At 49.8% G+C, this 22,179-nt stretch overlaps 1 protein-coding gene across 1 annotated transcript; it reads right to left on the bottom strand.

Moving 5' to 3' along the window:
• Positions 1 to 5,896: 5,896 nt before the first annotated feature.
• On the bottom strand, positions 5,897 to 6,052 carry Smim38 (small integral membrane protein 38). Its single transcript, XM_085842492.1, has one exon. The coding sequence runs from the start codon at positions 6,050 to 6,052 to the stop codon at positions 5,897 to 5,899; it is 156 nt and encodes a 51-aa protein (XP_085698618.1).
• Between the last annotated feature and the right edge of the window lie 16,127 nt (positions 6,053 to 22,179).

Here is a 22,179-nt window from a genome sequence, read left to right as displayed (position 1 = left end):
CGCTCTTGTCATATTTTGCCACAGCCATGAGTTAAGGAGAGAGCTGAATCTGGCTCTCCTGCCCTTTTCTGTGACTCCAGCAGATTTGAGGGTATGCTTTGTGGCATGTTTTCTGCTTTATTTTTCTCCTTTAAAAAGCCAGAAATTTGGAATTAGTGAGATGACTCAAAATAAGGGTGCTTGCAACCAAACTTCACAACCTGAGTTCAAGTCCCAGGACCCACATGAAAAGAGAGACCTGACTCCCACAGTTGTCCTGAGACACACACACACACACACACACACACACAGTCATAAATCAATGTTTTTTTTTTAACGTTTTTTGTATTATTTGTTTTGACAGAGAGTTTCACTATATAGCCCTTGCTGGCCTGAACCTCACTATGTAGCCCAAGCTTGCCTCAAACTAATAGAGAGCCACCTGTCTCTGTCTCCCAAATTTTAGGATTAAAAGTGCACAGCACCACCCCTGTCCTAGTCAGGGTTTCTATTTCTGAATAAAACATCATGACCAAGATGCAGGTTGGGGAGGAAAGGGTTTATTTAACTTACACTTCCACATTGCTGTTCATCACCAAAGGAAGTCAGGACAGGAACTCACACAGGGTAGGAACTTGGAGGCAGGAGTGGATGCAGAAGCCATGGAAGAATGCTGCTTACTGGCTTGCTTCCCCTGGCTTGCTCAGCTTGCTTTCTTATAGAACCCAAGACAACAAGCCCAGGGATGGCACCACCCACAGTGGGCTGGGTCCTCCCCTCTTGATCACTAACTGAGAAAATGCCTTACAGCTGGATCTTATGGAGGCATTTCCTTAAGGGAGGCTCCTTTCTCTGTGATAACTCCAGCTTGTGTCAAGTTGACACACAAAATCAGCCAGTACAACCCCTAACTAAAATATTTTAAATCTGGTATTTGGATTGTTGATTTAATCATTTTTAAGACAGGGACCTTCTATATGAAGATTAGGCTGGCCTTGAACTCATAGAGATTTGCTTGCCTTGTTCTCTCGAGTGCTAGAATTAAAGGAATATGTTACTATGCCCAGCTCAACCATTTTTTAATGTATTATTTATTTTCTTTTTGAGGCAAGGTCTTACTATGTAGCCCTGCTTGGAACCCACTATGTAAATCAGACTGGCCTCAAACTCACATTAATTCTACTGCCTGTACTCCTGAGTGCTAGTATTACAACCAAGTACCCTGACCCTGCTACTTCATTCCTTCTTGTATGCAAGCATAGTCTTGGAAGGCTATGACTTCCCCTTCACAAACTGCATTGGCTGCCTCCCATGTGTTCTGATGTGCAGTGTGAGGCACACTGTCACCCAGGAGCCTCCTCTTTGTGTTCCTATGACACACTGGGCACCAGCTCCTACCACTATCACCACACTGTGATGGTCTGTAGTGTACAGTATATTAGTAAATTGCCATGAGTTGTTTAAGCTCATTGAAAAGTTCCCCCATTTCAGACCCATCTTTGTCTCAAAGTGCCCTCCAAGATCTTGAGATGACTGCTCCCCCAATTCTGTAACAGGGAGGGACACAAACACCAAAGAACCCAAAGGATCATTCCCAACAGAGGTTACTGATCCTTATCCTGCAATATAAAAGCCCTTCAGGAGAAGGGAGAGGCCAGAAGTCCAGCCATGGAGAGAAAGCTCCATCATGAACTCTGGCTGATGCCTCAACTTCTCCAGTCCATTTCTGCTGGATGATGTAAGAGTCCAATTTGGTGACCGTGGTTTGAATGCTTGGCCACTGTGAGGAGGTGTGGCCTTGTTGGAGAAAGTATGTCACTATGGGGGGTGGGCTTTGAGGTCTCATATGCTCAAACTATGGGCATGTGCTCAAGTATGGCATGCCACAGACAAGAATGACATGTACACCAAGGCGGGTTCACAAAGCAACTTCTTTACTTGTGGCTTTTTCCCCAGCAGCTTCTTCTTCCTCCATTCTTCTTGCAGCTTTACTTACAACAACCTCTCCACTTCGGCAAGGGCAACAACAACAACCCTCCTATACTTGCCCCAACTGACCTCATCTCGCTCCACACTACCTCATCCAATCAGAATCACACACGCTCCAGGCACGAGCTCAGGTCAGTCACAGATAGGCTGACAGATCCAGATCACGAGGAACATACATGCTCTTTCACTGCGCATGCTTGGGCAAGGCATTAAACATGTGGGGTTCACGGGGCCTGGCAATGGGCCAGAGCGCCATCTTGGCCCATGCAACCGCACCTGCTTCCCACAATGGCACACAGTCTCCTTCTGCTGCCTGTGGATCAAGATGTAGAACTCTCAGCTCCTTTTCCAGCATCATGTCTGTCTGTATGCTGCCATGCTTTCTGCCATGATGCTAATGGACAGACCTCTGAAACTGCAGCCAGCCCTAACTTTCTGCCTTTATTTGAGTTGCCTTGGTCATGGTGTCTCTTCACAATAGAACCCTAACTAAGACAATGACCTCGTCTCTATCTGTTGCTGTTTGTCCTTTTACTGGAAGTCTCTCACCTGAGGGATCAGACTGTGCTGGGACTCTCTGTGGGGAACTCCAGCAGGCTGTCTTAATGGGATGACCCCAATCAGCAGTGCCTTGCCCCCTACTCCACTTCTTCTTCTTCTTCTTCTTCTTCTTCTTCTTCTTCTTCTTCTTCTTCTTCTTCTTCTCCTCTCTCTCTCTCTCTCTCTCTCTCTCTCTCTCTCTCTCTCTCTCTCATTCAAAACAGAAACAACTATGGTATGGCTGCCATAGATCATTCTCCAAATGCAACTGTCCATTGTAAACAAATACGTAAATTGTGCACACCCTGCTAATGTTTCTAGTAATCCCATGGAAACTTACTAAAAGAAGCAGAAAAATGGACTTTTACATTTTATTTCAATGTGCCCCAAACACCACCATTTTCCTGCAGAACCCACATGAAGCCATTTCTGATGTGCTGTGACAGAGTCTAAGGCACCCAGCCTTTGAGGTCACAATCACCATTCATCAACATTTGTACTGGTCACAGTTTTTCAGTGGTCTATAGCTACAGTTTTATAGTGGTCAGGCTACTCTTGATTTCCAGAACTTTCTGCCGACTGTCTGTGACTCCCAGACCCAATCCACCTGTAGGCCAGTGCTGTGCTGAGCCCACATCACAGCTATGGAGACTCCTGGGCTGGGAGCATACGGTGATACCTTGTTGTGTTGGTGATTCTGTCTGTCGGTTTCTGTGTTAGTCAGCTCAGAGCACCTCAGATAAGAGGCTTACACTACAGGCTCCATTACCTCACATGCTGGAGACCAGAAGTCCAAGGTGGAAGTGTCCCGGCTCAATTCTCCTGAGCCCTCTCTCCTTGGCTAACAGACAGCATGTCATCCCTGCCTCCTCACATGCTCGCCCTCTAGACACACACAGGCTGTGTGCTAGTCTCTTTTTTTCTCTGAGGACACCAGTCTCTCGGGGTTAGGGACCATGTCATGTGACTTCAGGGTTAGGGACTGTGCCATGTGACCTCATTTACCTTCATCATCTCATACAAGAGCCTGCCTCCACATTCAGGTGCTGAGCACACTAGGCATGAAGACTCCAGCATACGGATTCAGAGGAATACTATACATCCAGCAACAAAACCCCCTCACAGACCTGCTGCTGCCATTTTCAGCCATTCACTGCTCTCTGTGTGCCTGTGTCAAGGACTGCCAGCCATGAGCAGAGGGGCAGTCTCACGAATGACTTTGACAAGGGCATATCCGTCTCATCTGGAAACTTTTGTGCTGGGACTTTTGTTTTGGGTGGAGGGTCTGGTTTTGTTTGTTTGTTTTGAAACAAGGTCTCATATAGCCCAAGCTAGCCTGAACTCACTAAGTAGCTGAGGATGACCTTGAACTTCTGATCTTCCTGCTTCTCCCTCCCAATGCTGGGATGGAAAGTATCCACCTGTACTGGCTATTTTTGTGTCAACTTGACACAGCTGGAGTTATCACAGAGAAAGGAGCTTCAGTTGAGGAAATGCCTCCATGAGATCCAACTGTAAGGCATTTTCTCAATTAGTGATCAAGGGGGAAAGGCCCCTTGTGGGTGGGACCATCCCTGGGCTGGTAGTCTTGGGTTCTATAAGAGAGTAGGCTGAGCAAGCCAGGGGAGGCAAGCCAGTAAAGAACATCCCTCCATGGCCTCTGTATCAGCTCCTGCTCCCTGACCTGTCTGAGTTCCAGTCCTGACTTCCTTTGGTGATGAACAGCAGCATGGAAGTGTAAGCCGAATAAACCCTTTCCTCCCCAACTTGCTTCTTGGTCATGATGTTGTGCAGGAATAGAAACCCTGACTAAGACACCACCCATGATTCATCAGCAGATCACTGAGACATTTTTGAGGAGCCCCCAAAGAATCAAGGCAAGCCCAGGAAGGTGCCAAAGTTTGACATGTCTACCATCCTATAGTTCAGATAAAGATAAAGCCAGTGTGCCCAGGGGGCCACAGAGACACTGAAGTACCCAGACCAGTCCCCAAAAGGCCAGAACAGGACAGAGTGGCCCAGGTCAGTGGCAGAGTCTGGGGAGGGGGGGCATATGCTGTTCATTCTCCTCCAACTTCAGGCACACTGGGAGTGGGTGCCTCACACTCCTCCCAGAGACTTCTCAGCCTTCACAGACTGACCTGGAACTGTGAGCTGAGCCCGTGACTTACTTTTGCCCCAGCATTTACCACAGCAACAGTCAGGGGGCTAAGACACTATGACCTTATTCTGGATTACAAGATGCAAAACTTGGGGTTCCTTAGGGACCACTTTCCATCTCTATTGACTGTCTCTGGACATGGAAGCCATGTAAAGACCCTGAAGTGGCCGCAGCCTTCTGGCAGCCACGAAGCACTAAACCATGTGCCAAAGAGGGCAAAGCAGAATCGAGTCCCAGAACTTCTGCACTGCAGCCTCAAATGCCCACCGACGTCTTGCTACACAATTTGGTTCAAGGGGAAAACAGGTCTACTGACTACGGCCACAGTACTGGAGAGTCACACAAAGTTGGCAGAACCCCATCTCCTGCGGTCTTCTCAACAGTGCTGGATCTCTCATGTACAGGGGGATGCACATATTCACATGTGAGCGTGTGAACTGTGAACTCTCCTTCCATCCAATGCCACCTGGAGTGCCCAGGTGAGTCTTCAAAACAAAATCCTGAAAGCCACATCACCAATCACATAGGTTCATCTCATGAAAACAAGGCAGGAAACTGAGGCTCCGATAGGCAGAGAGATCTCAGAGCCAAAGAGCTGGGCTTGAACTCTAGCTCATGAGACTATCTAGAGACCTACCCTAAGGTCTTCTCAGAGAAACTGAGGCAGCTGTCTGCGTCCAGTGACTGGTTAGGACATTGGAGATCCATGACAGCACTGGCCTTGGGAGCAATGATCATGGCTGTCCTTGTGGCCTCACCTTACAACCCCAGCCTCTTACAAAGGATTAGAGATAGGGGAGAGCCAGATATTTCCTAGGGCACACACTGTCATGGGGGTCTAGAACCTGGTAACAATGGTCGCTTTGACAGCCTGTGTGTGGGCAAACACCCCCCTGTAGGGATAGTCCCAACTAGTCTGAGCAGGTTCTGGGATTCTCGGAATCTTGTCTCTTCTACTGCTCTCTGGTTTCAGCACACTGGATAAGACATGAGGATCATGCACCTGCCTGGCTGGTGAAGGCTAGGGAGGTTAGCCCAACCTAGAGGATCTAGGGGGCAGGTGTGGAGGGGTATGGGAAGGGAGAGTAACAGTGTCCTGCAGGAGGGTGTCTGTGGCACTTGACTGATGACAGGTGGGTGTCCCACTACCTCCTGCCGACCCACAGAAGGATGATAGAGCCACAAGCACACAACCTTCTAGATTGGGTCTCCATTGTGCCCCTTGGCTTACTCTTCCTTGGGTTTGCCAGGCTGAGGCCGGGCCAGCCTATAGTCCATATAGGTCCCCAGACAGGACCACAGTATGAAGCGTACCAGGAGAATGACAACCAGGAGCACCATGAGTGGGTCAGGGCCAGCAGTGTCCCCCAGCCAGGAGGCCATACTGAGGAGGGAGGCCACCATGCAGGGTAGAGCAGTATCAGCAGCCTCACTGGAGCCTGATCTCAGCCCTGCCTGCCTGCCTGCCTGCCGGTGGCCCCTTCTGAAGGACAGATCCGTGTAGTCCACAGCCAGCCCTTCCCACCGCACTGGGCCTCCCCGCCTGTGAGGGGGACAGTTGGGGCTATAGGCGGCCTCCTTGGTCAAGAGGCCCGTGTACCATTCATGGGGAGCTAAGCACTCCGTGCACCGACAATGGCAGCATTGTCCAGAGGCCCTGGCCGCGGGAGGCCTGCGGGAGCCCGCCTCCCGCGCTGTCCCCGCGGCCCCTGCCCGCCAGGCTGACGTAATCCCCAAACATCTCCGGCGGCGGCAGCTGCAGGGCGAAGCGGCCGCCTCCTCCAGGCCTTTCCGGCTGCCGCAGACAATCGAGCCCTTTCTCTCCCCAATTAGCTATCACTTCTGGAGGCCAGCACGGTCCGAGGCTGGGCGGGCTGTACAGCAGCAGCAGCAGGCCCGCACCGAGCGGGGGCCACGAGGCTTGCAGGGAGGCCCGGCCCAGCAGGGAGGGCAGCAGGGAGACTGTGCGATTCAAAAGAGGAGAGAGGCACAGAGAGGGGGGAACAGTCGGCTGGAGCCCAGAGGCGACCCCAGACATGGCTCAATTAGCACACAGGCTTTGCGCTGAGTCCCTAAGGCTGCCCCAGCCTGTAGCAGCATGGGGGTGGTCAACACAGACCGCCCCAGAAAGGGTCTGGAACCTGGAGGAGTGGGTTTAATCTCCCCCTCACAACCCCTGGAGGGCAACCACTGGAGATGGGCTGAGCACCACCTACCCCAGCCCCACAGGAGGTTTATGGGAAGGAACCCCTATAACCCCCTTCCAGCTTTCCACGCAGGGCTGTTGGCTGATTAGCCTGGGACTCACTGAGTGGTGGTGAGGAAGATGCTCACTTCCTTAGACCTCAGGCTCCTTTCTGGGAAATGAGGTCAGAGCCCCCTGCTCTGAAAGACAAAGAGAGAATACTTAAATAGGCCCAGCACCCTTAGAGCAGCCGACCTGAGGACACACATCCAGAATTTTCCAGAAAAACAGCATCTGTCTGCCAGTTACATCCGTCTGCCATATACATGTGCTCATACATACACGTGTGACCACACGCATATGAGGACCCTGTCCCCCTGTGTGAGCTACTCTGGCCCGGCCCCTGTCCCCAGTCTAGCCCCTCACAGCTGAGGTCTCCTTAGATGAAGAAAAAACTGGCTTGCTCTCCCCTACTTCTAATGCCAACCCTGTGTCCCACCAAGCAGGACCTCACCTGCAGCCAGGGGCACTGGGAGGAGTAAGAATACTTGGCCACAGGGTCCTTCCTGGACTTTCAGCCCAAGTTGTCTCACCTGGAAGCAGTCCAACAAGCCATGAGACATGTAAGGGGGCCTTCCACGTGGAGAACTGTAGCCCATCACTGGTTGCCTCTCTCTAGTTCTGAACTCTTTCCTTCATGGCATTAAGAGTATTCACCCCGTATAGCCTTTCTAGAAGATTTCAAATAACAACAAACACAAAGGACTGGCAGGCAGCACATCATAGAATGGGAAGTGGAGATTTTGAGAATGGTGCCAATTTGAGGATTCCACAACACTAACGCCAAGCGTGCCAGAGGTATGTAAGTTCCCTGTGTCCACCCTCTGCCTCTCACGCTGCAGCTGGTACATCCCTGGGACTGACAGAGGTTGTCTCCCACTCTGCAGTGCCAGGCCACCCAGTCCAGCACCCAGGACAACATTCTTGAAACATTCTTGGGTTTGCTTTTCTAATGCTCCAAATGTAAGTGAGGATCTAGAAATTAGAAGCCAGGCCTAACCAGAAATTACACCAAACATTTCCTCCTCAGGGGTTTCTGGAATGTCTCAGACAGAAGGCTTTGCTCACTTACCAAAGGAAGCCAAGTGAATCTGGGGTGAGGGTCCCCCAATGGATACCACCATGCTCTTGGGAAGGGAAGAAGCCGAGGGCTCACCTCAGCCAGCGTTTCACTCACCTGAGAGGCCACATCTCTGGGTGAGGCTTTCTCAGAAGCCAAAGCTGTCTGACTTGAACATGGCCACCAGCTCGGGCCCATCACTGGTGGAGCCAAGGTGGCCTTGAACAAAGCTCTGTGTTTATCAAGCACACCATCAGATAGGGAAAGTCAATATTGTCCCAGGTCACATGGCATCAAGACACAGGAGACTCTGGGGTCAAGGAGGCCTGACCCTTCCTGCTCATATGCCTCTGGGAGTCGGCAAGCATAAAGTCTGCCATGTGTCCTTCAGGGAAGCAAGTGTTGGCCCTCCTAGCTGCTCCTAGCAGAGGAGGTCAGTGGGATGCTGGAGGATGAAGTCAGGGAGGATGGAGAAAGCACAGGAAGAAGCAAGAAACATATGGAGACAGTACAGACACAGATTCTCTGCCTGGAGGACACCAGGGTGCTCTCTACTGTGGTAAAAGGGACCCTCTGAGTCATCCACAACTGATGATGAGCATGGTCTGTGCTCTTCCTGGTCCACTAGGGCCTCGGCAGCCTCAGTATTGGGACCACAGGAACTGTCCCCTGGGAAAACTTTTACCAAACCTTGACCATACAATAGATGAGCTCTTGGTCCCCTGGACTAACTCAAGGGTACATAGCCACCAGACATCCCCAAATTGGGTTGAGAAGGCCAAAAGTCAATCCTCTTATGGCTTCCTCCATCCCCACCTTCCTGTTTCCTAGATTTCTCACCAACCTCTTGAACCACCACATCCAGAACCACCTGCTATTGAACACAGCTCAAAGCAACATGAAAGACCCAGAGACGAGTAGTGTTTGCTATGGTATTCAGAGTTCAGCCATGAAGGCTTGTCCCTTGTCACAGAGAACAGATCAGGGGACTCTGGCTATCTTCAAGGCTTGAAGAATCCACAGTGACTTCCTATACCTACATGTTCAAGCATTGAAGTGACAGGGGACAGGTCCTTGCTCACTGTTCCCTGATATTTGCCAGGTATAAGTCCAGTCATTAGTGAGGCTGGTGGAGAAGAAGGCTGGTGTGAAAAGCAGAGGGGGCTCCAGCTCCTGACAACTGTGGCAGTGAGCTTGTGACCTTCCTGTCTCCATGTCCCCAGAGCTGGGATCATAAGAGTGTGTCACTACACTTGGCTTTTTTGCACAGGTTCTAAGGATAAAACTTGAGTCCTCACTCTTGTGTTGCCAGCTCTTTACCAACCAACCAACCAACCAAACTGTCTCCCCAGCCCAGTGCTCACTTCCTTTATACGCTGGCCCCTACAGCCTCTGAAGTCTCCCATGTCTATATCATGACTCTCACATGTCCCCTGGTTTCATGTGGTCCGAGATCTCCAGGGCAGGTTAAAGGAAACCCACACTGCATTAGACCTGATTCTGCCAAACTGCTGCCTTCAGCTGGGCTAAGAGTAGGCTTTCCCAGCCAGTGTCAGTAACTACTGTTACTGGTATTTCTTCTTAACATTTGTTTTTTAAACTATATTTATGGGTGTTTTTGCCTGCATGTATGTCTGTGCACTATGTGTGTGCAGTGCCCACAGTGCCCAAGAGGACATTAATTCCCCTGAAACTGGAGTCATAGACAGTTGTGAGCCATCATGTGGGTGTTGGGAATGGAATCTGGGTCCTCTGAGAGAGCAGCCAAAGCACTTCATGGCTGAGCCATCTTCCCAACCCGTTGTTGCTGGAACTTCCAACCCCAATAAGCCCATATAAAAACTATGCAACTCAGTGATTATAAATATATGTTTTAAGCCTAGATTGAGCAGATCTAACACTATACTAACTTATTCCCTAGTTATAAGACTTCTTGTTATTTGTGGGGGTTTTTGGCCATGTGGTTTGTTCTATCGTAGCTATCTCTTCTTTTGTCTTTTATCCTGTTCCATAAGTTCCTGTATCCTCTCTTCAAGGTTATGCTTTCACATTTTAATTTTTTCTATATTATAATTCTGATATTGTGATATTTATTTTATTTTGATTGATTGATTTTAAAAGATTCTCCTCCAAACCTTGCTTCCAATCTTCATTATTTTCTCCCTGGCTCTCAGTCTGACCTGTGAGCTCTTGAATCCTTTATTCTAGCATCTTCTCTAGCTCCTGTCTTCAAACTTTATTTTCCTCTCTCTGTTGCTTATCATGACCTATAAATTCCTGTGCCTTTAGTTCTAGTGTTTCCTCTAACCTGTGTTGCCAAGTCTTAAATTTCTCTCTATATTGTTCATTCTGCTCTATAAATTTCTATATCTTCTGTTCTAGGCCTGGCTTCCACAATTTTAATTTTTCTTTATGTTGTAATTTTAATATTGTAGCATCTACCTTATTTTGATTTACTAACTTTAGTAAATATCTTTTAGAATCTGTTTCTAAATTTTACTGTTATCTCTTTGTTGTTTCATCTGATCTATGAAATTCTGTATTTTTGTTCTAGCATCTTTTCTAGCTCCTGTCTCCAAAATCATTACTTTTACCTTTTTTGCCAAGACCAGACACTCAAGCTGAACGAGGGCAAGAGAGCAAGAGTGGGAAGAGACGGAGAGAGCCTTGCAGAAGTGGGTGGATTACAAAAGAGGAAACTGTAAACTGTTGCCAAGGTGGAGCCTAGGCAGCAAGACACCCTCCCAATCAATGAAAACTCCGTGGCCAGCCTACATCTTCCCTTAGAACCCTAACCGCAAACTCTAGCCACAGTGGCCCTGCTAGTGCATGTTCATGCCCATAAAACAAGAACGAGGGAGGTAGAGCAGGTCATAAGTTCAAGGCCAACCTGAGCTACAGTATCAAACAGAAATCAGTATCAAAAACCCAAAGGAATGTGGCAGAGTGGCTAAGGCACTTGCCTCACAAGCGGGAGACACAGTGTAGGTGGGTGTGGTGGTCTGTCTGCAACTCCCCCCTATTGTCAATCTCAGTTTGCCTGAAAGACCTTCCTGTCTCATTGACTAAGATGGAAGAGGAACAGAGAATGCTCCTCAACATACATGCACATACATATGCCACACACGCAAGCCTGCACACACACACGGCATACACGCACATGAAAATAGAGGTGGGGCGGCCATGGTAGCAGTGAGCACCTTATAATGTCAGCAACAGGGAAACTGAGGCAGGAGAATCAGAAGCTCAATGCCAGCCTGTATTACCTAGGAAATTGGCAGCCTGGGCTACAAGAGACTCTGACTTGGGAGAGGGAGAGGGAGAGGGAGAGGGAGAGGGAGAGGGAGAGGGAGAGGGAGAGGGAGAGGGAGAGGGAGAGGGAGAGGGAGAGGGAGAGGGAGAGGGAGAGGGAGAGGGAGAGAGAGAGAGAGAAAGAAGAAGAAGAAGAAGAAGAAGAAGAAGAAGAAGAAGAAGAAGAAGAAGAAGAAGAAGAAAGAAAGAAAGAAAGAAAGAAAGAAAGAAAGAAAGAAAGAAAGAAAGAAAGAAAGAAAGAAAGAAAGAAAGAAAGAAAGAGGGAAAAAGTGCCCCTGAAATCAACAGGACATGCTTTTCAAAGCAGATTGCCCCTCTATGCTTGAGACCCCCAGACAGGCAAAAATAAATCTTTCTTCCTGCACCACAAAGGCAGATTAACACCGCCGCTGCTGCTGTCGGGATGAGTGGGGAGGTGGAGAGCTGGAGGGCTAGGTCAGCGAGGGGCTTGTGTCCTAAGGAGGGGCAGCCCTCTGAAAAGGCCGCTGCAGGCAGAGCCTGGTGAGGCCTCCTCGCAGCCAGTGAAAGCCGGTGTGTAACTCTGCCTGGTGATCAAACAGCCTGCAGGCCGCTGTCAGCTCAGAATGAAATTCCAAATAAATTAGCCATGTCCCAGAAGCCATCACAACACCGGATTAGGGCGTGCAAAAGAGCGTAATTTATTCAGCTTCCCTTGTCAGAGTTCCTAACCGCCTCCCTTGGTATTTTTCCTCTCAACCTACAGCCCCACCCTACAGTCCCCAGGGTGGGGTGGGGCGGGACAGTGATCTCCCCTCATGGAACTCACTCCATACCAGAACTGCTAATGGTCCATTTGCATCTAACATGTAGACCAAGTCATGTTTTAGGGACATTTCTGCAAAGTGGCCACCATCCCTAATGAAAGGCAAGCTTTCTGAAAATCTAAGGACCTATGTAGCTCTCCCAAGCCTTAGGATCCGGGAGGCAGGGACTAAAAGGAGTGCCAACTACTCTTCAAGGTTAAGAGAGAGCACCCCTGTACCCCCCCCATGTTGCTGGAGGTAGCAGGTTTGGGGTGGCCACCTGTCTGTACCCTGACAGGCACTGAGGAAGTGAGGAGGGGTCTATGGCTCCAGGCAAGTGCTAGTGGTCCAGGCCTGGGACTCATTAACACACTCAGCCCTAAAACAATACCCGTTTTTATCAATGAACCCAGCCCAGCTTTCCTCGGCAGACAAGAAAGCTTTCAGAGTTGATAGGCAGAGTGGCTTGTGCCTCCAGGAGAGGCGCCTTTGAAGGCTCAGGATCTCCTTGGGCCCCCTCTCTCGCTTCTCCCTCCCCTTCTTCCCCTTGCCTCCTTTGAAGGCTCCAGCCTCTTCCCACCCTTCCAGCTCCTGCTCCCTGTCCCCCACTCCTTCCTCCCCTCTTATCCATTCCTCCTTCTCAGCTGCCATGGTCTATCTGCTTTGTCCAAAGGCCTCAGTGAGGGTAAGGGCCCTTTCTCTGTTCCCAGAGAGGTGAAGGAGGCAGGAAGGGATGATTGCAAAAGACAAAAACCAAGAAGCCAAATAGAAGAGACTGGCACCACTGAAATGGACCATCAGGTGCTGAAAGACCCCATATATAAGGGTTTCTAGGAGCATCTAAATAGGGTGGGGGTGGAGGGGAGAGGGAGACAGGCAGACACAGAGAGAGAAAGAGACAGAGAGGCAGAGGCAGAGAGAGAGAGAGGCAGAGGTAGAGGCAGAGGTAGAGGCAAAGAGAACACTGTCCCCGCCTCAGCAGCTTCCTTGTCTCAGCTACCCTAAGGGACTTCAGGCATCCACACTGTCAGTGGTAGGTGACAATGCTCACTTACTGAGAACAGAGGTCACTCTGACGATTGACCATGGAAGCTGAGATAGAATCACACCAGGAAGCTGCTCTTGCCTCTCCCTATGGTGACACTGCCTCTGGGACACGGGTCTCTCTGTCTCAGTTCTCTTCACTGGTGCTGTCTGAGCCCCAAAACCACTCAGCTTGTCTCTGCCTAAGGCTAAGATCAACAGCACACCCTGCTATCCTAACTCTTGACTCCAAACTCCTGGGTCAGGCCAGAAAAGCCAGCAGCCTCCAGATAGTCCCCTGCTCAGGTGCCAGGCCTGGCTCATCAGCTGAGGGCTGGGGCCTCAGTGGGTCTGCAGGGGCTGGGAAAGAGTCAGGAGAAGATACGAGCTGTCCCACCCCAGCCTATGCTCACACACACTTGCACATACCCATCTTCATTTATGTACATGTATACATACATGCAACCATATGCACACATGCAGAACATGAAGACCTCACATGTGCATATGACCTAGCTAGCCTGTCACACACTCCATTAGGAGTCAATAAAGAAGGCTCAAAATAGACACTGTTCTCAAAATAAACATGTTAGCCTCATGTGCTTGCCTAACACATAACCTCCAAGACAGGGCATCTCAATGCCATATATTGAGGCTAGGAGATGGCTCAGTGGATAAAATGCTTGCAGTACCAAACAAGGACCTGAAGTTCATCCCCAGTACCCATGTGAAAGTAAGGCACAGTGGTGTATAACCACAACCCCAGGGGTGGCTCGATACAGACAGAAAGATCTGTAGCATTCACTGAATCAGAGAACTCCAGGCCAGTGAAAGACCCTGTCTCAAAAAATGAGGTGGAGCCAGGTGTCATAGTGTGCACCTTCAATCCCAGCACTTGTGAGGCAGAGGCAGATGAATCTCTGTGAGTTCAAGGCCAGCCTGGTCTCTATAGTTAGCTGTAGCTACACAAAGTGGGACTCTGTCTCAAACAAAAGAAAATATTTAAAAAATAATAACCAAGTGAAGAGTGATTGAGGAAGATGCTCAAGTCAACCTTTGTCTACCACCTACATACATACAGCACATATACATAGGCATATACACATATGCACACACAGCACATAGGCACAGGCATGCACACATAACACAGCCCAGAGACACACTGCATGTACAGTCTATACAGACATGTGCACACAAAGCATACACATGTGAATACATGCTGTGCACACACATATACACACATGTGTACACACAAAGCCCATATTCTCAGTTCTCAGAACGCAGTCAGAAGCAGGAAATGGTCCCTGTGGTGGAGGTCCCTGGAGCCTCTGAAGTCTATACCTCCTGTACCCCCCAGGACTAGCTGGGGGAGCTGGAGGTCAGTGCTGGGTGGGCAGGATCCCCACCACCAGGTGTCTCTTTGGAAGATGTGCTGTCTGGGTACTAGAGAAGCAGAGATGCAGGGGTCTGAGCAAGCAGGTAGTGGGACAATGGGGAAAAGCTCTACCCCTCTGAGCCCTCACCTGTGGTAGCCACCCTGCTTTCTAGCCAGCCTCTCCCAGAACAGGCTTCTGACAGCTGACACTTCTAGAGCTATCCAAAAGCTAAAGGTTTCCAGCTCTGATCCCCTCCTCTCCCTCTAGAACAGAAGCCTGTATGCAGGCTAGTCGTAGAGACAGTCCTTGGTCACCACTAAGAGCCAGCCACACTAGTTCCTGTCTCTAATGGGCCATTCTCTTCTTAACTAGCTACTTGGTGAGGTGATTTTTGTATTGGGTTTTGTTTGAAACAAGGTCTAATGTAGCCCAGGCCAGCTTCAAACTATGTAGCTGAAGATGGCCTTGAATTCCTGACCCTTCCAACTCTACTTCCTGAATATTGGGATTGCAGGCGGGAACCACCATTCCAGTTTATGCTGTTCTAGAGTCTGAACCCTAGGTCTTTGTGCATGCTATGCAGGCACTCCACAAACTGAGTTCTGTGGGCCTGATTTCAGTTGAGCAGGTCTCCAAGTCTCTGGGTCCAGCTCCAGGGTATCTCGCTACTTAGTCCCTTGCTCTAGATCCAACCAATCAACAGCGGTGCAGAGAGCTCGAAACATCAAATCTGAACGCCGGTAGACTCGTGCCTGGTGCTGCCAGATGGGGGACTCCAAATTCATGTATCTGTACTCTAGATATTTATTGAACAGCCACTGTGTACCGTCCACCACACACAAGAATTCTTAAGCGTCCCAAGTGCCCCCGGAGGTATGACACATGCACCCAGCACTTTGAGCAGCCTTATTAGATCAGATATTGTCGATGGTCATGAGACCTGCACTCTCTGAGGCTCCCTTTTATCCTCTTCTGGGAACATGAGAAAGGAGACAGGAAAAGTGATGAACCTTTGATGGGAAGGTGTCAAGCAGGCAGGAGGGCCAGGGAGCCTCAGCCGTACACTGAAATAAAGCCCTTCTCTCTGAAACTCCTTGTATCAGGCATTTTGTCACAGCAATGAAAAAAATGTGACCAATACCAGAATGAATGAGACAGAAACCACAGCCACGGCCACACAGACGGGGCATGAATGTCTATGGTGCCATGCTCACAGCTGCTCATCTGGATACAACGAGAAGATAAGAAATCAAGTTCCGGTCTATTCCTATTCTGACAGCCTGGCACCAGCCATGGGGCTCATGTGATATTGAGCAATAGGCAAGCCACAGGCACCCAGGCTGCAGGCATAGCCAGCCAACAATTGGTGGACAGTGACAAGAGCCAAGCACAAGGCTACTGCCGCAGATAGTGATAGAATGTTATAAAACAGGTAAAGCCACAGGGACAGAACACAGGCCATGCTGTGGGGGCAGAGTTTGGAAGCAAAGAGGCAGAGTGATGGGGCTCTGGTGACAAGCTGCCCTGGGTTAATAGCAGCTGAGCCACTGAAATTTGTATAAAATGGCATCAAATGGAGAAAAAAATCCTAAATGTCACCTTTTCTTTATGATAACTACTGCTTGGAATTTCTACACCCCAAAGCCACACCTTTGCACTGACTTGAGGGTAGGGGTCAGAAAGAACCCTGCCCAGTCTTTGAACTTGGGCTAAGACAGTGGTGAGCTGTAGCCTCAAGGTCATGTCCTTGGCCAGTCTTGCCCTTGTTACTGTGGAAGAGGAAGCTGAGGCCCAGAAAATCCTGTCACCCAGTGTCACCTAGCAAGTCTGAGATGTCAAGATGTCCAGCCTGGACTATTTCTGTATCTACTCCCAAGCTCCTAAGGTTGTCCCCAGGGACACTGCCTCTTTCACCTGTGTTTAGGACGAAAAGAAAAATTGGGGACTTTGCTCACAGAGAGGGATGGAAAGGCCAGAGCTCTTACTGATCTATCCTCAGAATGTTCCCAGACTCCTCTGGGCTATGGTCACCAAGAAAACCTAAACCTGCCCACAAAGTCAAACGCCTCTCCTAGGGATCCCTCCAGGCCCACTGGTGAGGAACAGGTTGGGGCTCCACAGTTCTCTGTGGGGAACGTGAAGCAGGGAAAGCCAGAGAGAGAGGCCTGGGGCCTGCAGGGGCCCCAAAGAGGGGTGCTGCTCCCCTGCTGGAGAAGCCCAAGTACTTGCAAGAGGGACTGCAGATGACACTTTGGGGGTCATGGAGTACCCCCACTCCTGCTGAAGAGCCCTCATACTCCACACTGATTCTGCCTGACAGATCTGCCTTACAGAAAAACAAGAGCTCAGAGTTTTCTGGAAATGTGGACTGTCCTGGGGACCACGGGCCCCATCTAGAGGCAGGAATGTGGGGCTCCAGCAGGGGGGAAAGCAGCTCCCTTCCCCAGCAACTCCACCCACCCACTAACCTCCCTGCTGTTGGGCCTCAGTTTCCTCCTCCTGAATGGAGGGTCACCATCATGTCTGTACCCACCCTCTGCCGGTGGCTGTGTGCGGACGACATACAGGAAGCTCTAGGAGAAAGGCCTGGGTGCCTTCCCTAGCAGGGTTGCATGTGTTTCTGGAAACGTGTGGCAGCACCCACCTGTGTGGCCCTAGGATGGCAAGACAAGTATCTATGCAGAGACCCTGTGACCCATAGAAATGTCCCTGCTTGGGAACCTTTCCAGCCATGCACATCCACACGAGTCCTGATGCTTGCTGGCTCCCCACAGTGGCCTGTCAGAAGCAACAAAGACAGACAGACCTGCAGGGAAAGACCTCTGGGTGTCAGAGTAGGAACAGCTCCCCTGGCAGTCTGCTTAGGATGACTGCAGTGCTGAGCAGACCCTGAGGACAAAAACCAAAAGAGGTGGACCTTCAAATGAAGGAGTCCTGGAGGGTGACAGCCACTCAGACCTACCACACTGGTGCAGGGAGGGCTCAGCTCTTTTGAGACATCAATAAAAAACTATAGAAGACACAAACAGTCGGGTTTTTTTGTTTTGTTTTTTGTTGTTTTTTTTTTTTTTTACAATGTCCCTGCCCCCTCTCTGGGGCTGGTGCTATGATGCTACAGTTAGCAAGGGCTGATGGAGATAGCTATATGGAGACAGAGATAATGGGTGACAGGCAGAGACAAGGAACTCTTAAGTCCCTGACCATTCCCTCCCTAAAGCCCTGCTCTGAGCTACATTCTAAGGGACACAGGAACAAGGGGCATTTCTCCCCCAGATCCTCATGGCAGTCTCTAAAACAGAAACCAGAGTTGATATATCTAACAGATATGGAAGACGCTGACTCCTCTAGGTCACTTGGCCAGGAAACAGTAGAGCAGGAGCAAAAACCAAGAATGTTTTGTTTTGTTTTGTTTTGTTTTGTTTTGTTTGCTTACACTGGGTCTTGCTCTGAAGCCCAGGCTAGCCCAAGCTCACTCTGTAGCCCAAGACAACCCTCCTACATCATTGTCCAAGTGCTGAATATATAGACAAGAGCTTTTTCCATAGAGCTCCCATCAGAACTGAGGCTCTGACTCAGGCCACACCCTCTCAACACATGCATACCGCTGAGGTCCTTTGACTGAGGACAGAACCCCTCATATCACTGCCTGGCAAGGGGCTGACAACAGGGTGAGGTAAGTTTCACCCACCTCCTAGACAGACTGTCCTGAGAAACATGTTTTTAATCCCATACACATAAGGAAGAGGCATACATATCTCTGAATTAGAGGCCAGCCTGGCCTATACATAGCAAGTTTCAGGACATCCACGACCCAGTCAAAAACAAACAAACAATAATAAATGTTGAGCACCACAGCCATCTTAGACAAGTGTCAAGCTACCTGTCCACTTTGGCTGACACCACAGGACAGCACCTCAACCCAAGTGTCTTGAACTGCGCAGGCCAGAAGTCCAACCTCAAGGTTTGAGCTGGGCCGTTCTCTCAGAAGGCTCTGGAGACTGCCTTTCCTGCCTGCTCCGGGGTTTGGGAGCTCTAGGGTTTCTTGGCCACATCACTATGACATCAAGGGTTTGGTTTTATTTTTTTTTTTCTTCACAGTTTCATGTTTCTGACTGTGGCATTCTTCTAAGGGGTAGAGCCATTGGATCATGGCCCACCCTACTGCATGGTGTCCTCTCCATGACTAATTACATCAACCAGGACATTTTTTCCAAGTATATGGAGTTTGGGGGTGGGTGTGAATTTTACAGGGACATCACTGAATCCTGTGTAAATGTGTGAATGGGTCTGCAGACTAGTAGCCTTGTATTATTATACAGTAATGATACACAATGGCCTTCTCTGTGACGTTTTCATATTCTCGTGTGTGTGTGTGTGTGTGTGTGTGTGTATTCATAACTAGTTCCTTTCTACTTTTGTCTCTGTGTGTATGACCCAAAGAGCCCGTTAAGGTTGCTTATGGGAGCACAAATGGGATTGTTTGAAAAAGCCTGGACCACCTCGCCAGAAGCCAAACCATTGAAGAAAATGTCCCTCACCCTATCAACACCCCCATGGATGGGTGCAGCCCCAGGACACCACACTTTTGAGACATGATTGTAATCTTCTGATCCTCCTGCCTCCACTTTCCCAGTGCTGGAGTGACAGGTATCATGCCCAGCCCATGCAGTCTAGGGACAGAACCCCAGGGTTTTGTGCATGAGGGGCAAGCACTCTCCAACCTAGCTACATATTTTAAGATCTTCTGATTTAAAAAAGAAAGAAAGAGAAAGAAAGAAAGAAAGAAAGAAAGAAAGAAAGAAAGAAAGAAAGAAAGAAAGAAAGAAAGAAAGAAAACACTATCATGTGCCCCTAAATGATCCCAGGTGCTATGTGCACTAGAAATGCCACCGAGCGTGCCCCTGGCATCATCTCCAGGCACCCAGAAGGTACTGACCCCACCCTCTGTGCCCAGAGACACCGTCTCAGACCCAGGAGGGCTGGCAGCTGTGCTTTCTGTTGTCTGTGATTATTTACTTCTCCCTTAACCCTGAGCCCAGCGGGTAATACCCTTGGCTGTAATCTGTCCCGTCTCTGGGCACCTTCCCACAGGCCGCCCTGCACAAACAGACTGGCTCCGGCCACCGCCCGCCTGATTCCAGAATCCCAATATGAAGGCAGAGGTTTGGCTGTGGACACCCCTGGCATTTTTCACATAGCCATCCAGTTACTAGGCACCTTGGCACGTGGGCCTGGTTCCACCACCACTTGGCAGGGCCACAGGACTGTTGGAGCGATGGATGCTGCCCCTCAGCACACCCCACCCACCCTGCTGCTGGCGGCCAGACTTTGTTGTGCCAACCCCAGGACCACAGGCATCTGGCACCCAGCAAATACCAGGCCCAAAGGCTAAGACCCAGAGTGAGCTCATCCCAACATCCCAATGACCAGGGCAGGCTTCCTGCCTGGCCTCTAAGAAACTACACAGACCTCTCTGTGTCTCCTCCCCTGCTCCTCTCCAGGGCCTCACACAGGGCAGTTCAGTGTGGTTCTCCCACGCACCCCTTGTTACCTCCCTCAGCCCCACAGCAAAGAAGTCACTTCAAGACCAGATGCAGAGCTGGAGGAGTGGCCAATAGGTATAGTGGTTGGGACACGCACAGTCTGAGATCTGATACCCCATGTCCCCCCCAAAACAGGTGTGGTGACCCATGCCTGGGATCCCAGCACTGGGTTGACTGGAGGCAGGAGGATCTGAAGTTCAAGGTCATCCTCAGCTCATGTCAGGTTCTAGGCTAGCCTGAGCTACATACAAATGATGATGGTGGTGGTAATGATGGCTAGAGAGTGGATTCATTGGTTAAGGGTACAGATTGCAATTCTAGAGGACCCAAGTTTGTTGTTATTTTTGTTTGGTTGGTTTGGTTAGGTTTGGTTTGGTTTGGTTTGGTTTGGTTTTTCAAGACAGGGTTTCTCTGTGTAGCCCTGGCTGTCTTGGAACTCACTCTGTAGACCAGGTTGGCCTTGAACCCAGAGATCCCCCTGCCTCTATCTCCCAAGTGCTAGAATTAAAGGAGTGTGCCACAACTGCCTGTCCTGAAGCTTTTAAATACAACTTCAGCACCATAATCAATATGCAGAGTTCAACAGGCAGAGTCTTTTTATGACAATCTGATGGTGATGAATTGGAATGCACGAGTGTCGGTCACATGCAGACATAGTTAATATCCACTTTACCTCCTTCCTCTGGCCTCTTTAAGGGGACAACTCAAAATTTCAGCATCCTCTTAAGTAGTTTACCTTTAAGGTTTCTTTTTAATTAGTTAGTTGGTTGTTAGTTAGTTTTGTTTTGAGATAAACAGGGTCTCTATATATCCCTGGGCTGACATCTCCTTATGCAGATCAGGCTGGCCTCTAACTCAGAGATCTATGTGACTCTGCCCAATGGATGCTGGGATTAAAGGCTTGGGCCTCCAACACTTGACTTTTTTTTTCCTTTAAAGTATGTATCTACATGTGTCTGTGTGAAGCTGTGCACATGAGTGCAGGTGTTTGCAGAGGCCAGAAGAGGGCAGTAGATCCACTGGAGTTGGAGTTCCGCTGTGAGCCACCAGATATGCAGGGAACTGAACTCTGGTCCTGTGCAAGAGTGGCCGTGCAATACAGCCTCTTAACCACCAAGCCACTCTTCAGCCCCCGGTGTCTATATGATGTTTCTATGGGATATATCTGCTCAAGAGCAATGAAGGCCCTCTTGGAGGGTGCAGGCAACCTAAAGGCCTAGGCTGCTAGAGCCAGTTCAGTGCCTTCTGTTACCTACGCTGGTTTGTCCCTTCCCAGAATTCCTGCAAGAGTCACCACACTAAGATGATCACGTTGAGTCACAGCAAGGCTCTCGCAGGGCACTGACCCAGGTTCAGTGTCTGCCAGATGTGCTGACTGACCCCCCCCCCCAAACTGTAGATGGCATGGACCTCCCAAATCCTGACCAGAGAGATGAGATAACCTGCCCCAATACAACAGCATCAACACCTCCCTTCCTCTGCATAAGATAAGGCCCCACAGAGGATACCCTTCACTCCAGTACTCTGTGTTCCTCCCTGATGTTTCTAGATGTATCTTGGCTCCTAGGACCCATGGCAAATCCAAAAGCAATGAGTCTCTTCTTCCTGGAAAGAGAGGTGAGGCCAGGACCAGAATCCTGGAAGAAAAGGCAAGGCAAAGGCAACAGGGCTGTTGAGCCTTCCTGCAAGGAAGTGGGGGCAGGGGCAGGCTCCAGGTCCCAGCAGAGGATCCTAAGCATCCCAGGCATTAAGCAGTGTCTGTCACTGACAGTGGGTGAGTACTTAGCCCTGTGCACTCAGAGGGCCTGGGTACCAGACACTCCCATAGCTGAGGGAAGGACAGCAGAATGTCACACACAGGGACCTGGGCTAGAGTAGAGTATAGAGGATTGATTTGGGGGTGGCCTTGAGGATTTTAGGGAACCTTTAGGGTTCCTTGCTGACAGACAGGGAAGACCCAGTGGTCCCTGTAGTACAGAACTTGGCTCTGCCACACGGCCGAACTTCATCTACCAAGAGGAGCTTCTATGAAGGCCAGGCTGTGTGGGCATTACTGGGTAGATGATTGTCACTGGTGCACGGGCCCTGAAGCTGCTATTGCTGCAACCACATGTCCCCTGTCACTTACACAAAGCCAACCCCACTGTCTAAGGTCTATGAACATAGATGACCCAGGTGTACTGGCTC

Source organism: Mus caroli, unplaced genomic scaffold, assembly GCF_978045245.1.
Source record: "Mus caroli unplaced genomic scaffold, Mus_caroli_1 scaffold_8, whole genome shotgun sequence".
NCBI lineage: Eukaryota > Metazoa > Chordata > Mammalia > Rodentia > Muridae > Mus > Mus caroli.
This window is presented reverse-complemented; position numbering and strand designations above follow the sequence as displayed.

Coding starts and splice junctions, on each gene's coding strand:
- Smim38 (XM_085842492.1), bottom strand. CDS start 6,052: ATGGCCTCCTGGCTGGGGGACACTGCTGGCCCTGACCCACTCATGGTG.